The sequence below is a fragment of the Cibotium barometz genome, chromosome 36 (assembly GCF_041138505.1).
Source record: "Cibotium barometz isolate CiBa-2024 chromosome 36, ASM4113850v1, whole genome shotgun sequence".
NCBI lineage: Eukaryota > Viridiplantae > Streptophyta > Polypodiopsida > Cyatheales > Cibotiaceae > Cibotium > Cibotium barometz.
Window position 1 is genome coordinate 24,486,612 of NC_141081.1, and position 16,669 is coordinate 24,503,280.

Below are 16,669 nucleotides of genomic sequence, written 5' to 3' on the forward strand. Positions count from 1 at the left end.
ATTAACGTCTACTGGAGGCCAAAATCGGCCTATGAGACAAATCAAAGTACATGATGTGTGTCCTCCGCCCATCAATGAAAGGACAAAGGTACAAAAGGTACAAAAAAGTAACTGAAATGAAGCAGTGAGTGATCCATGCGTGAAACAGAGGTACATGATCCATGGTAGAGTGAGGGGTGGAGCTCTATCTCTAGGGGTGTCTAAATGCTTAGGGTAATACAAGTATGAGATGCATAAGACTAGCTAGCTCCATCCTGTACTAATATGAGGGTGCAGTATATGATACATGGGTGGATGGGGGGTAAGAGCCGCTCGTATGAAAGCCGCTGGGTCCGCCATCACCTAGGCCTGCCGCTCCTGGAGAGTCTGCTGGTGTCGAGTTTGGATCTCCTCGATCTGTTTGCGGTAGAGTCTGGAAGCTTTGTATCCTGGGGCTCGTGGTCGTCTCCTAGCCCATACCTGCTCCGCCTGCTGGAGGGTAACCCCCGTCACTGTAGTGGGCCCTGGTGCTGTAATAACACGCTGGAAGAAGTCTGTGAGGCAGGACTGTCGCTCGCCCTCTGTTGTGGTAGCCCCTGGGCCTAGTAGGGTGTCTCTGTGTCTGTGGATCTCTGATAGGAAGCGGCCGAAGTGGCGCTCATCTCTAGACTCCATGAGCTCTCGCAAGGAAGGCTGTCCAGTGAAAAGGGTGCCATATCTGCCTCGGATGTCCTCATATGCTCTACATCTGCAGACAAAATGCTCCTCGCTCTCCACCTCCTCTCTGCATATCCGGCAAATCCGCTCTGCTCTGGGGATAGATGCGGCCCTCCCTATCTCAATCTCAAGTCTGTGGGATGAGACCCTGAGCTGGCCAATCGCCACTTGTAAACTATGTGGCATATATGTGTCCATGTATCCTGGTCTCTGTATGAAGCCATCAGCCAGTATGATCATGAACTGGTCTCTATAATACAGCATCTTCGGGGGAAGAGGCTGTGTAGGTGTGATCCATGTCTCTCTAATATAGAGCTGCCATATGTCCTGCCTGAGAACTCTGTTCCTCTCACTGCGTGAGAGGTGAAAGTGGGGTGAGTCCGGATCATACTGGAAGGGTGGCAATCTCTCCATGTCCAGCCCATGGGCAGCAAACCACTGTGTAACTTGTGAGTACCATGATCCCTGCTCTCCTGTCTCTGCTAGCTGTCTAGATGCCTCAAAGGCTCTGCATGTGAGTCTGTCTGGTGGTAACTCTCTGATCCTCTGTATGAAGCATACTGTCTGGAAGAGTGCCTCAACTAGCATGGGTGGAGTGGCTAGCTCTGCTCTGATAATGTCATGGGGTACTGATGGCTTGCTGCGAAACAAGCGTGAGATCATACATACCTGTGGTCTCTCAAGCTGTGCCCAAGAGGCGGCTGACGAGCCGGGGGCCCATACTGCGGCTGCATACATCAAAGCTAGGGTGACCATAGTGTCAAACAACCATCCTCTGGTGCAGGTCTCCTGGAAGTGTGCCTGGTGACATCTCCGTTCTAGCGTAGCTAGAGCTGCATAGCCTCGTGTGAGTCGGTCAATGGCCGCCTTTGCCATGGTGAAGCGTCCTGGTGGACTGGCAAAGGTGACCCCCAAGTATACATAGGAGTCAACCACCTCCACCTGCCCACCTGCTAATGATAGAACTGCGGCCCTCCGTATGGTCCTGGAAGTGTGGAAGATCATCACCTTGGTTTTCCCAAGGTTCACTGTCAACCCTCTCTGTGTACAGAAATCATCTAGAGTGCCTAGGTGGCACTGCAGACCCTCCTGTGTTTCTGAAAGCAAGATAATGTCATCAGCATATAACATGATATGTACAGGGGTACCTGCTAGGGCAGCTCCATCTCCGCCAGCTCGAAGGATGTAGTCTGAGATCTCGTCGATGTAGAGGCCAAAAAGAGTCGGGGAGAGTGGGCATCCTTGCTTCACACCAATGGTGCTAGCAATAGGATCTGAGATGCCCCCCGGGTATCGTACTCTCGCTGTCACCCTCTCATATAAAGCATAGATAGCCCATATCATCTCTGATGGTACTCCAAGGCTCTGAAGTCGTCTGAAGAGTCGCTACCTGGGTACTGTATCAAAGGCTTTGCGGAAATCCACAAAGCAGCAATATAATCTCTTCTTCCGCGCCTTTGCCCCATCAATGAGGCAGCGCAGAACGAAGATGTGGTCTATGGTGGAGAAAGCCCGTCGGAAGCCTGCCTACCCGGGGGTTCGAAGCCCCTCCCTCTCTGTGTAAGAACTGAGCTCTGCCTCAAGTACAGCTCCATAGAGCTTGGCCATGATGTGCCCTATCATGATGGTCCTGTAGTTCCCTGGATCCAGGGTATCACCCGATTTGTGGATAGGCACTATGGTGTGCCTAGTCCACTCCTCTGGGAAGCCCTCCACTATAGCCCGATTGAGAAAAAGGGCTATCAATGGGGCTATAGTATCGGCTGCATAGATGAGGTGCTCACTCTGTAGGCCAGTATGGTCAGTGGATCTGTGATGCTATAGCCGTCGGATGGCCCGCTCTACCATCTCTGTGGTGAAGAAAGTGGAGCTGATGGGTCGTGGATCTGGTGGCTCGGGGATCGGTGGCTGCTCTGGGACCTCATAGAGCCGCTCTCCATAGTCATGCCATATGTGTGGGTCCTCAATGGGTGTGGTTGGTCGGGGCTCTCTGAGAGTGCGCCATGCTGTCGCACTGTCCATACTCATGAAGAGATGATACAGCTCAAGCTCTTCTGTCTCCTCGAAGACTCGTCGCTTGCGGCGTGTGAGAGCCTTGATCTGTCTCCGTGCCTCTCTCTCTGTGATCGCTCCCAAAGCCCGCTGTGCCCGTAGATTGCGGTACAGCTCTTTGCACTCATCATCATACCACCGGTTCTGGGGAGTCCCAGGGGGGCGGGGGTGCGGCCTGAGTGGGTAGTGTGTGGGAAGGAGCTAATGGCGGCGATGTGCAGGACGGATGAGATCTGGGATACAAGTGTGGGTAGAGGTGCAGAGGGTAGTAGTCGGCAAAGACCAGACTCTACTGTATCTGAGTATATAGTGGATAGCTCATGAGTGAAATGAATAGTGGTGTGGGGTGTGGCTCTGGAGGGTGTGTGTGAAGGAGCATCGCCCCTGAAAGAGAGAGAGAGGTATGTGTGATCTGCTCCAATGGGTATAGGCAGAATGACAAAAGAGCTTAGCAGGTGAGAAGCCTCTCGGGGTCCCATAATGTAGTCCACTGTGCTCCCTCCGCCCTCGGGGACTCCATGTGGTATGCATGTTAGACTGCCTGAGGCTGGCCACTGTACCATCCCGTTATAAATAACGAGACGATGCTGAGAACCTAGGCATAGTAGATGTCGTCCATAGGCTGTGGGGGTGGCTGTGTCTGCTGATGTCCGTGTAATGTCGGATGCCTCTAGAGTGGAGAATCTCTGGGTCCTCAAAATCATACATCTCACACTGATGTCTGCTGGTCGTGGCATTGAAGTCCCCCATAAGGAAGACTTCCCCTAATGTAGAATACTCCATAATCCCCTCCATCAAGCATGTGTATGGTGACTCTCCCATCCCTCCCTCCTCCTGCTCTGCTGCTGTAGCGAATTTGGAGTCCGAAGCCCTCTCGAAAGAGGCAATGGAATAACCCTCGGATCTCATAGTATACAGTGCATCTGAGAAAGAAAGTTATATTAAACGTCTTCAAAAGACCCATAGGGCTCATGAGACCAAAAAATTTACATCATAGTCCATGTTTTATCTTGCCATGGAACTAAGGAAAGAAAAATACAACCGAGTAATAAGAAACTAGAAACAACTGATACATCATCATCATGAGGTACTAGATACCCAAAGAGTCTATGAGACCAAAAAGATGTCACACGTAATCCATGTGCAAACTAGGTGTCAAAACAACATGAAATGAAAAATAGCAAGGTCTATGTATTGCATAGATCCCTGTGTATACAATGTAGAAAGTCATGTGTCCTCAAAGGAGTATAGGGCCATACTCGTGTGGCAGTGCCTGCAACATTGAAGAATATCTTGAATCTGGAGCTGAAGGGTGGAGGGCCCAAAACTTAAGAGGGTGAGAGTGTCTAGCTTTCTAGAGGGAGGCAACTCAATCTTTGATAACTACACATGTGCAAGCCAAAACCTCCCGGATCGATCACGGGGACTAGAGTGCCGTGTGTATCTCATGTGCTCTATGTGGTTTGCCAAAGGTTGGGTGGGTTCTCGTGGCTGTCTATTGGGTCACACTAAAAAAAAGAAAGTGTGATAATGGCTTGTGTGGGGTCCTGTTGTCCCCTCCTCTCTATGTGGGGCCATGAAGGCCTCTTGGTGTGGGCACAGTGGGCACATGTCTAGTAAGTACATCCTCAAGCATCTCTTATTACTATAGTGCATCACTCGAACAAGAGTGCTATCCATAGTCACCAGGGATGGGGGACGGTGACGGGGAATAGGGACGAGAATGGGACGGGGGATGGCCAAAAGTAGGGAATGAGGACGGGGGGCGGGGGACGACACTTCAAAATTAAAATTGTTAAAATTTTTTCTACTTTACACTTTTCTAAGTACATCAAAATAAACACAATTTTGCACAAAAAGATAAGCTTTTCAGTTATATTAGGCAAAATACCTTGATCAAAGACCAAATGGCCAAGGCGTTCATAATAGATACAAAATAGGAAAAGGGGCTACAAAATACAATGCATGGAAAGGCTCAAAAAATGGCAAAAGGAGCCAAGGATAAAGCCTGGGGAGTGAAGCATGTGAAAAGGAGTGATCATCCACGTGAAGTGCTCACCTCGTGGTCATGGGTGTAAGATTCCTCCCCCAACCCCTTTTTGATGTCTAGTATCTTCTCCTGTAATCAATCCCTCTTCAGAAATATAAAGGCCTTGTTTCTAACTGTTTTAGCCTAGAGAGAGAAAAATATGCTAGAGAGAGAATATTCAGATTATGAATATTTTTGGATAGAAAAATAACTCATCTTATTAAAATAAGTTCCCCTGAAACAAAAATTCAAAAAGAATTTTCCAGTGTGCAATTGGAATTAATTGGAAATAAGTATAAAGAACCTTAGTCTAAGGGTCTAGATTTTCAGAAATTTTTAGATTATGGTCCAATTAAGGTTCCTATGGGCCAATAACATCAATACATGTGTAGGGAGGAGATAAATCCAATTTGTAAAAAAGAAGATACCCAAAAATGAGTAAATGCTCACATAAGGTGAAGAGTTGAAAATGTACAAGGTTTATTAGTAAAAAACTATGAGCAATATTAAAAATATGAGATATTTTGGGTATCCAAAAATGAGTAAATGCTCACATAAGATGAAGAGTTGAAAATGTACAAGGTTTATTAGTAAATAAACACATATGTAAGGAAGGGGAGTTCTTTAAAGAGGTGCATATTTCACATAAGATGAAGAGTTGAAAATGTACAAGGTTTATTAGTAAAAAAAAACTATGACACATATGTAAGGAAAAGGAGTTCTTTAAAGAGGTGCATATTTCACATAAGATGAAGAGTTGAAAATGTACAAGGTTTATTAGTAAAAAAAAACTATGACACATATGTAAGGAAAAGAAGTTCTTTAAAGGAGGTGCATATTTCACATAAGATGAAGAGTTGAAAATGTACAAGGTTTATTAGTAAAAAAAACTATGAGCAATAAAATTTTGACACCTATGTAAGGAAGGGGAATTCTTTAAAGGAGGTGCATATTTCACATGCTTGAATGAGTTTTAAACTCAAAAATAATGTGATATTTTTATCTCTCACCTCTCTTGAACCAAACCAAATCAAAATGGAACCAAACCGAATCAAAAAGTAACCAAACTAGGTCCAAATCTAGTCCAAATTCAACCAAACTGACTTGGAAAATTGTAGAATCAGTTTGTTTGATTAGGAGCTCAATTTTTCCTATAAATAGAAGCCTCCCCTTGTTGAAAAAATATAGTGTCTTATGCCTTGTTACTCTACTCCACCTAAGCCAAAATATATAGTGTCTTATGCCTTGTTACTCTACTCCACCTAAGCCAAAATACATAGTGTCTTATGCCTTGTTACTCTACTCCACCTAAGCCAAAATATATAGTGTCTTATGCTTTGTTACTCTACTCCACCCAAGCCAAAATAGATAGGGTCTTATGCTTTGTTACTCTACTCCACCTAAGCCAAAATATAGAGTGTCTTATGCATTGTTACTCTACTCTACCTAAGCCAAGAACTGTGAATTCTTTAATAATTCACTAGTTTTTGATACTTCTCTCTTTCTTCAATCCCCATTGGTGGCTCCATCAACATACTAAACCAATTGATTGGTTGGGGGCCTCTACCGTGAATAAAGAATCAAGCAAATTATAAGGTAAGTATATTGAATTTTGATCTTTTCTATAATTACTCAATGATTCTCTCTTCTCAACCCCTCTCAAGCTTGAGAAGTTTAATTGGTATGGTTTTTTAAGTGCTATTGAAGTTAATTGGTGAATATAGCCCCTTAATCCCAAGTAATACACATCTTACGGATTACTTTTACCAGGCAATGTACGTGACTAAATTAAACTAGTCACTAATCTCTAGGCCCAAGTAGTGACACTATTTTGTTACTACCAACAAGGGCCAGCTTGCCTCTACGGGCCAAGGCCTGTTTGTTGCTACAAACAGTAAGCAACTTGTTTGGACACGAGGCATAACCACATCAAGACTACGCTTGTATATGGTTCTCATTTGCCAAAGTTTATCACAATCTTCTAGCATCTGTTAAAAGATTGTGAAGGGTTATGAGCACTACGGCTCAATTAGGCTTACCTTGATTGTTCGTGATAAGCACTTCGTCTAAATTGGGCACAACTGACGCCATTGCCGGTCCTCTTAGCCCAAGTTAAAACACATTGCAGTTTTAGATTTACACTAGCCAAACTACGTGACTTTTATGGTCAATACTAAGTGTATGCTCCGCTTTCATTTAGTCTCTCCGAACCAAATGTGTGATCACCACAGGTGTTATTCTCGCGGCGCTATGGCCATAGACGTGTTCACTAGGCACAACGGCCATAGAACGGCTCACTCGGCACTACGGCCGTGGGATTTGTCTCTCTCTTAGCACGCGACGCTACGGCCATGTGCGGTGGGTCTCTTTCGTGGAAAACGGGCACTACGACCACACGACGCGACGGCCATGTGGGTTGGTTTCATGGAGTGTGCCGTTGTTCTGTGTTTTTTTTTAAATAAATAAAATAAAATAAAGTAACGGGCCGGGCCGGCCCTCGCCGCTGAGGGCGTGGCCGCCCGCCCGTGGGGAGTGTCCAGGCTGGCCGCCCGTTGCCAGGTGTGCGCTGGGCATGCCTATATGTGGTATCAAGGGCTGGCCGCCTATATTTTCATTATTCATAAAAATGAATAATTAAAAATATATTTAAAAAATAAATGGTTTTTTTTAAACCCCTTTTTTTTCTCTCTTTTTTTTAATTTAAAAAAAATAACGGGCCGCCTCGCCGCTTGGGTGTGGCCGCTCGCCCGCCCGTGGGGAGTGTCCGGCCGCTGGGCTGGCCGCCGTGGGGCTGGCCGCCCCTGGCTGGCCTGGCTGGCTGGCCGCCTAGGCCGGCCGCCGCCTGGCTGGCCCGTGGCTCTGGCCAAGCCATCCTCGTCCACACGCCCGCTCGCCATTTACCCGGCCAACGACACCAGCGAAGTTCTGTTCGCTTTGGAAAAAACAAGCCCATAGTTGCAATGGTGGGGCTGGTCTTCGCCCGCCCCCCTTCCCCACACGCAGTATAAAGGAGACTTCTCTCTCTCTAACGAGCCTTTACACAGACGCAAGGCTACGTAATGTCTTCGCCTGGCCCGTGGTAATATCTTTGCCTGGGCTGCGTTCGCCCCCCACACGCAGGTCAACGGGCAGATAGCGCAGGTCAACCCTCCATTCGGCCATTCAACAGCAGCTTCAGGGTTCTATGCCCCCACGACGTGGTCTATTCACAGCATCGTGGGCTGGTGGTCTTCGCCCCCCCCACACACAAGCTTCAATGAATCTTTAGCAGACAATGGGACTGCTCTTCACCCCTTCCACTTCCCCCGCACACAGTTGAAACAAATTTCAAAGCAGATATTCAATTCAGAAAAATTCAATCGCTTACAAAAATTGCTTACCTGCGATACTCCTTCGTGTGTGTGACGGGGAGAGAGAGAGAGAGAGAGTTCTTCCCCTCCATTCTTCCATGGCTGCCTCCCTCCACACCCTCCATTCGAGATAAGGGTGAGAAGATTGTGGATGAAAACCATCGACGAGTGGGCTCCGATCCCCCGTTCACGCGCGGGCTCTCACGATTCCCTCGAACCATGCTCTGATACCAGTGTTACATTCCCATAACGCCGCTACGGGCATTACCACAAGAGGGGACGGCCTCTGGCTCACCACCCAGCCATAGAGGAAGAATGAGGATTGCCCCTCATCCCCCAGGCTATATAGTGTGTGGCCTGCCGTCCACACTAGCCTGGTCGCCCATGACTCCGCATGGGTGTCCTCTCCCACTGAACCCCGGACATGGCCATCCGGTCTGCCGTCGGTCACAGGCATTACAGCCTACGTGACATGTATCATAAAGCCATCCACTTATTGATTTACACAACTGAGGATAGTTGCTTTCCCAGCAAGGGGAAATGTTATGCTCTTTTATTATTTGATGGGGATGCTTGTGTATTTTTACGAATCACTAATGGATGGATTTCCATGTGGGGATGCTCGTGTATTTTTATGAATCACTAATGGATGGATTTCCATGTGGGTGGACTCACACGTGTGCTTGCTAACATTTTGGTCCTTAATTTCCATGTGTGGGTGGACTCCCCTGTGTTCTTGTGTTGACATTTTGGTACTTGATAAATTTATATTTTTATGATGCCTAATTCTCATAAGCTCATTTGGGATTTATTGATGCAATGTCAATTGATTATTACTGATGTGGTTTATGTTTATGAGTTTAGGTAATGAGTTGTGCAAAGGTACCAAACTTGGGTGTTGCACAATGCGAGGGTATCAATTTAGGTGACGCACAATGTGAGGGTATCGATTTAGGTGACGCATCAATGGTGGATTGAGCCATGGCATGTGGATAGATCTAATTATTTTATTCACAATATTTTGTGGCTGTGTGACTTCGTTTGAGTATTTAACTCATATGTTATTTGGACATTATTGTGATATGCATGTGTGGACAAGTCAATTTATTTTACATGTGTGCGAGCACTTGTGCATGTGTGGACAAGTCAATTTATTTTACATGTGTGCGAGCACTAGTTGATTTATTTTTGTAACATGCATATGTGCACAAGCTAGTTTATGGTATTCGAAAGTTTGTAAAACCTTAGAAGGTTTAAGGACTAAGGCTAATTCTATGGTAAAAGTTCAAATATGGATGTGTACTCTATTTTTTGGGCTCAAGGCCTACTTTTGGAATATTATTAAAAAAATACCCATTTGAGAAGGGGCCACTCATGTTGGGGGGGAGATTGCACCCACAATGCTTGTCTTGTGTGGTAAAGTAGTTTTATGCACCATTCATGTGTATTTTTTAAGTGTTCCATATGGTTATCTAAGCTTTGGTTTTTATTTTCTTCTATGCAAATTAGTTGAATAGTGGTGAATTTTGATACTAATATTTTTACTTAGAGAAAGATCCAAGTTTCAAGTTCTATCTACTATAAATGAACTCATGGTTAGCATTGTATATAACCAGCTTTCCTAGTAGGATGACTAGAAGTGGGGATCTTCTACAATGCTTCGTCAACCCTCTACCCACCTGCTTTACTTCCTCTATTATTTCCCCTCTTTGGTCTCCAATGAACAAAATTTGGAGACTGTACATCTGAAAAGGTTTGTGATCCCTTCAAATCCCCCTGAAATGAAAGTTTTTCTACGAGATGTGGTGTACAAGACTTTCCCTTAGGTAATAAATTGTTGAAGAGAGGGTTTGCCTTTGGGAAATGTCCCAAGTGCCTTATGTATGGTGCCCAACAATTCGGTCTCTTTGGTATGCTCTAGTAAGATAGATTCATTCAACTTTTATGTTCAAACCCAGCTGGCCTCACTGGATTTTGGGTCAACATTTCACTCCACAACTTGATACTTGCCACCCTTAGATTCACTATATTATGGGAGCTATGGTCCTCCAGAAACTCTCTTCTCTTTGCTAAAAATCTGATTGCCAGACTTGTTCCTTGTAGACTGTTAAGATTATTTACAGATTTAATTATTTAAATTTATCAAGTCTAATAATGTACAGGATCATGATGCCATTAGCATCATGGCTAGGGAGGTTGACTTACACTATTTGGCTAATGCCAATTTTTTTCTATCAGTCTCACAGGTGGTATAAAAAGACTAAGTAAGTCCATGTTACACATTTTGCTCTCTTGGGGTGATTCCTATTGGTATGAGGCTTGACATCAAGATTTGGTGTAAGAGCAGAGACAAAGTGATTTTTGAAGCTCAATCTCCCAAAGGCTTCTCCCCTAGAGATATCATTATTGGCAACACATGCAGTTGACTCTTTTTTTCTTTTGAGATTCTTGACTTATGACTGTTGGTTTATTTAGGACATCACTGCTGGGTTAATTAAGAACATATGGAATCATCACAAATGAGAATGAAGAAATGCTCCTTATGCCCACTTAGAGAGAGTGGAGAGGGAGAGAGAGAGAGAAGGGGGAGAAAGAGACTGAGAGAGGGAGAGAAGGGGGAGAGAGAGACTAAGAGAGAGAGAGAGAAATGAGAGAGGGAGAGAGAAAGAGAGAGAGAAAGAGAGAGAGAGAGAGAGAGAGAGAGAGAGAGAGAGAGAGAGAGAGAGAGAGAGAGAGAGAGAGAGAAAGAGAGAGAGGCGGGAGAGAGAGAGAGAGGGGGGGGGAGAGAGAGAAAGAGAGAGAGGCGGGAGAGAGAGGGATAAAGAGAGGATGCGGGGGGAGAGAGGGAGAAAGAGAGGATGCAGGGGAGAGACGGAGAGAGTGGAGGGAGACTAAGAGAGGGAGGACAGGAGAGGAGGAAGAGAGAGAGATAAAGAGAGACAGAGAGAGAGGGGGGAGGGGGTGGGTAGAGAGGGGAGGGGGAAAGAGAGAGAGGGATAGAGAAAGAGGGGGGAGAGAGAGATGGAGGAGGTTGGAAAGGGGGAGAGAGAGAGAGGAGGGAGGCGGAGGAGTGGGAGTGGGAGAGGAAGGGGGAGAGAGCAAAGGAAAAGACCAACAGAGAGAGAAACATGTCAAAGTATTGTGGTTATGGAGGATGAGAGAGGGTGAGTGAGAGCAAGAAAGGATGGGGTCCAAGAGCACACGAGAGAAATATAGAGGAGGGGAGTGGGGGGAGCGGGGAGAAAAGGATAGGAAGCTGCAACCCACTGCTGGGTTTATTGACCATTCACCACCTTATGTTGCCTCTTTCACCAGCCAATGTTCATGATTTAGTTATCTTTGCTCGAAGACATGAAACTTGTGCCCTAAATTTAGCTACATTCATAAGGTTGACTGCTGGCTAAATATGAAACTATGATCTTGGGTTTTCTCTTTGGTGTGGAATCCTTCTTTCCAAAGAAATTTACTTGCGTGCTCATAAAAGGCCGCTTAAAAAAAAAACATTTCTCTCACATAGTTTTGGAGCAATGCTCCTACCTCTTGAAATCCAACCTTTCAAATAACACATTTTGTTGATGATGAATTCCATGCTTTGCTTTGTGGGGTGCATGATATGCCTAATAGATGCATTTGATAACAATCCATGTTGATGAAGTTCATGGAATTAATATAAATGCTTTTTGTCATGTGAATGCCCCTTAAGGAAGTTTGGTTGTGAACCACAATTTTGTGAGAGGATAAGATTTTTAACCTTAATGTAGACCACATACCAAAAAATAAGAAGATTTTTGTGCTTGTTGCTCGATCGGCTACGATTGGTGATGGGGGTGTCTTCCTTCTATTTTCTTTTTTGCTGTGCTGATGAAGCTGTGTTGAAGCTGTCTACACGTGCCTCTCCGAATTTCACACCCTTTTGGGATAGCAGCTCCGGGGTCACACACCCTAGAGTACCCAACATAGCCCACCGGTAGTGGATGACCTCCAGCTCGTGGTTCTTGGCGAAGGTCTCAGGGTCAGCAGAGAGTTCGGCGGTGTCCCAGCCGTAGTCGCTAGGGAATTCACCCTTCAAGTACCTTGGGGCCTCACCGGAGAAGGGGCCGAGGTATTTCAAACGGTCGGGACCATACCAGGGGCTGTCGGGCGTCTTGGACACCGTCTTCCTCATGGAGACGCGGGCCTCACCGAGGTTGCCGACCTTGGAGGCGAGCTCGCTCTGGGGCTTGAGCACGGGCTGGCTAGCCCGGGAGGTGGAGGACAGGGCAGCGGTGGCCATGGATGCCATAGTCAGCTGGTTGAAGGAGAAGCTACATAGAGGGAGGCTGGGTTGTTGCCAAGGGGAGCAGCGTTAGAGGTTGAAGCAGCTTGTAGTTCAAAGTGATCAAAGCAGCTTGTAGTTCAAAGTGATCAAAGCAAGCTCCTTTGACTTACAGCAGGATTGAAGCACTTAGATAACTCAGTATCCTTGGGAGTTCCCATTTTTGAAGGCTAGTGGTACTCTCTCATGTTCTTTCTCTCTCAAGATCTAGTGCAAACCTAATGAGAAAGCTATAGTGTAACCCTAATAACACATGGTGGAGAGACCTAATCTTGAATAGAGAAAAATGCTCTCTACTAATGCAAGAGGAAAACAATGGAAACCCTAAATGAAGACTAATGCAATCTTGTTAAGTAACACTTCACTTATGGGCATCACTTCACAAGAGAAATAACCCTAATGCATGTTGCCATGTTATGGTAGTGATGTGTGTGAACACATCACTACCATGTTATGGTGGTGATGTGTGTGAACACACTTAGGACCACCGGGGCACTTTTTCCCTCACTAGGAGGTTTTTTCCCTCGTGCATTGTAACACTCTAGGGATACCTTATCTTTGTTCTTACACACTTAGTAATACTACTTTTGTGTTGTGTGCTCTAGAGCTTCTTCTTCTCCAAGCTGTGTGTGCATTCCTGCAATCCTAGTTCCAACATTTGGTATCAGAGCAGCAAGAGCTTTGAGGTAGCATTGCCAAGACCCTCCACTTCATCTCCTCCATTTGAGACAAGGTTTCACATGCATCAAGAGGGCAGTATATTCTATGGGCAAGTTCAAAGAGCTCAATTGCATCAGAATTTCAATATGAGGTTGTTTCGTCCATTTTTGCATTTCAAGCACTGCGCAAGTAGTTTCATCCTTTTGTGTAGATTTTTTATCAAGGTTCAGATCTGCAGAACAGGTGCCTTTTAGTCTATTTTGGGTTGTGTTAGATAGTACAAGTTGGTTTTGTGCAGGTTACTCTCTATACAGGAAACAGTTACATCAGGTACAATCACTATCATGGCTGATAACAGTGATGTATTTTGTATGTTATCTACTACTGAGGATGGGACCAACTACCCACTATGGTCTTATATGATGCGCCATGTATTGTGGTTACAAAGGGCTTGTGGAATATTGTGCAGGGTCATTATACTCGTCCTGCTTTGATAAGGACCATTATTACTGGTGTTAAAGAAGGTGCAGTGGTAGATGATGCTGCAGGTTGTGCTGCTACAAGTTCTACTGCTGCTGCTCTACAGGTTCTAATGATGCAAGATATACTCCTGAGCAAGCTAAATGGGATGCTAAAGATGCGCAGGCTCATGCCTTAATTGCGCTATCTATTAAGCATACCATCATTCCCCACATTCGTGGATGTAAGACTGCAAAGGATGCATGGGATATGCTTACAAGATTGTATCAAGTTCGGAATGAAGCTCGTGTAGCTTATCTACATAAGTAGTTAGAAAGTGAGCATATGAATAAAGGTGATCCAATGGACAGTTTCCTAACAAAGATCAAGGATCTCAAGGAGCAGTTTTGAGATAGCTGTAGATGAGATTTTGCTAGATAGTACACTTACGTAGACCGTTCTTAATGGTCTTCCAGATTCTTACGAGAGCTTTGCATCCACCCTGGGTAATCCAAATGCCCTTCTATTTGAGGATCTGGTTTCTATTTTGCTACAGGAAGAACAATCCAAGAAGAATAGGAATATTATGCGTGTTATAGATCAAGCTTTTACTGCTAGCCATAAAGGCAAAGGCAAATTTAAGCCAAAATCTATGATAGGTGCAGATATGGTCATATGATTAAGGAATGTCCTAAGGTGGCTATAGAGGCAAAGAAGAAAGAGGCTGGTATGGCTGTTGTAGATGCCTCCAACTCTAATGCTGAATCTACTATAAGGAACTTGGTCATATGATTAAGGAATGTCCTAAGGTGGCTGTAGAGGCAAAGAAGAAAGAGGTTGGTATGGCTATTGTAGATGCCTCCAACTCTAATGTTGAATCTACTAGTGTTGTGCAAGAGTTATAATGGGCATTTATTGTGCAGTGCAGTTATGACCATCTTTGCACAATGTATGTATGTCTGTAGATTCATATGTATAGTATTTTGACAGTGGTGCTACTAAGCACATCACTTCGCAAGCGTGACATGTTTACTTGCCTTGAGTCTGCGCCTATTGGTAATTGTGTTGACCAGTGCTAATGGCAGCTCTTTCACACTTTTTGATGTATTGTATGTGCCTAGGATCAGAAAGAACTTATTGTCTATTTTTGCATTGACTAGGATTGGACTAGTCCATAAAGTTCATTGATGACAAATGCACAGTTCATGATCTTAGTGTAGGTGATACAATTGTGGCATCAGGTTCATCATGTTGTGGATTATATAAGCTCAATGCTTATGACAGATGTGTGGAAGATGTGACATGTGCAGTTGGACAAGCAAGCTGTATCATATGCAAAACTATGGCATGCACGTTTTGGGCATCTGAATTTTGCCAGTTTGATGCGTTTGCAAAAATCTGAGATAATTTCTTTGTTACCTACTTTGCAAGCGTCATCCAGGCATGTTTGTGAAGGCTGTATTCTTGGCAAGATGCAGCGTGCTTCATTTCCAAAGGATGGTTCTATGCGAGTTATTGGCAAATTGCAGCTTATACATGTGATGTATGTGGTCCAATGCAATCACCATCATTTGGTAATCATTTATACTTCGGGACTTTCATTGATGACTTTTCCAGGCATGCATGGGTGTATCCTATGAAAGCTAAGTCCGAAGTGTTTAGGTGCTTCAAATAGTTTGTCTCTTTGGCTGAAAATGTTTCTGGCTGTTGTTGGAATTAGGGTTGCAGGGAAACACACACAGCTTGGAGAAGACAAAGGTAGCACAAGGCACTCAATAGAGAGTTGCAATAGAAAGATAAGATAGCCCTAGAATGATGGGCGTATATACAATGCACGGGGGAAAAAACCTCCTAAAGAGGGAAAAAGTGCCCCGACGGTCCTAAGTGTGTTCACACACATCACTACCTCACACACATCACAAATCCCCCCTGGGAGTGATGCGGTGAATGAGCTGGCACATAGAGTATAGGGAAGTGCCATGCCCTAAGGACATGATCAGTCCACAAAGGGGAGTAAGCCCAAAGCTTTGCAGAAAGCTTCAAACTTCTCACGAGACAATGCCTTTGTGAAAAGATCTGCAAGGTTGTCCTGTGTTGGCACAAACAGGACAACCTTTGCAGAAAGCTTCAAACTTCTCACGAGACAATGCCTTTGTGAAAAGATCTGCAAGGTTGGCCTGTGTTGGCACATAGGCCAAGCTGATCTCTCCTGCTGAGAGCCTCTCCCTGACATAGTGGTAATGCACCTCAATGTGCTTTGTGCGAGCATGAAAAATTGGATTCCTCGCAACTGCCAATGCGCTCTAACTGTTAGTGTAGATTGTGTTGGCAGTGTCCTGTTGTCCAACACCTAAATCAGCCACCATAAGGTGTCTGAGCCATACACACTCAACCGTAGCTGTGAAGACTGCCCAGTACTCAGCCTCACAACTAGAAGTGGCCACAGTAGGTTTCTTCTTGCTCAACCATGATATGCATGAGCTGCCGAGCATGAAACAAAAACCACTCGTCGTGGACACTCGCGTGTCAAAACAACCAGCCCAATCTGAGTCCGAAAAAGCATGTAAATCTGGCGGCAATGATCCCCCCTTGGGATAAAACAAGCCAAGATGTAAAGTGCCACTCAAGTAGCGGAAAATCCTCTTGACATCCTGCCAATGCTTAGACCCTGGGCTATGCATAAATCTGCTGATCTGACTTACTGCAAACTGAATATCTGGCCTCGTGTTGCATACATAAATGAGGCATCCAACAACAGTTTGGTAAAGAGTGACATTGGCAGGATCACCTGCATCATGAAGACTCAATTTTAAACCTGTTTCCATGGGAGTGGCAATAGGTTTGCAATCTTCAAGTCCAAATTTACATAGCAATGTCTCTATGTAACTTGTCAATACCACCATCACACTGCTTAAACTGTATTCCCAAGTAATGATGTAACAGCCCCAAATCTTTCATCTTGAAAGTAGCATTCAAATCAACCTTAAATTCAGCAATATGCCTTTCATTTGGTCCAGTGATCAGCAAATCATCCACATAGAGAACGACGATGAGAAGTACATCATCCTCACGCTTTACATATAGTGTGCTTTCTGTTGGACTATTATG

General features: G+C 45.0%; 1 protein-coding gene and 3 pseudogenes across 1 annotated transcript; all 4 read right to left on the minus strand.

The window, feature by feature from the left end:
• Positions 1-243: 243 nt before the first annotated feature.
• On the minus strand, positions 244-2,040 carry LOC147617664 (uncharacterized; annotated as a pseudogene).
• Positions 2,041-2,223: 183 nt separating this feature from the next.
• LOC147617665 (uncharacterized) lies at positions 2,224-2,724 on the minus strand (annotated as a pseudogene).
• A 9,241-nt stretch (positions 2,725-11,965) lies between these two features.
• On the minus strand, positions 11,966-12,400 carry LOC147617666 (chlorophyll a-b binding protein, chloroplastic-like). Its single transcript, XM_086775488.1, has one exon. The coding sequence runs from the start codon at positions 12,398-12,400 to the stop codon at positions 11,966-11,968; it is 435 nt and encodes a 144-aa protein (XP_086631614.1).
• A 3,157-nt stretch (positions 12,401-15,557) lies between these two features.
• On the minus strand, positions 15,558-16,386 carry LOC147617667 (secreted RxLR effector protein 161-like; annotated as a pseudogene).
• Between the last annotated feature and the right edge of the window lie 283 nt (positions 16,387-16,669).

Coding starts and splice junctions, on each gene's coding strand:
- LOC147617666 (XM_086775488.1), bottom strand. CDS start 12,400: ATGGCCACCGCTGCCCTGTCCTCCACCTCCCGGGCTAGCCAGCCCGTG.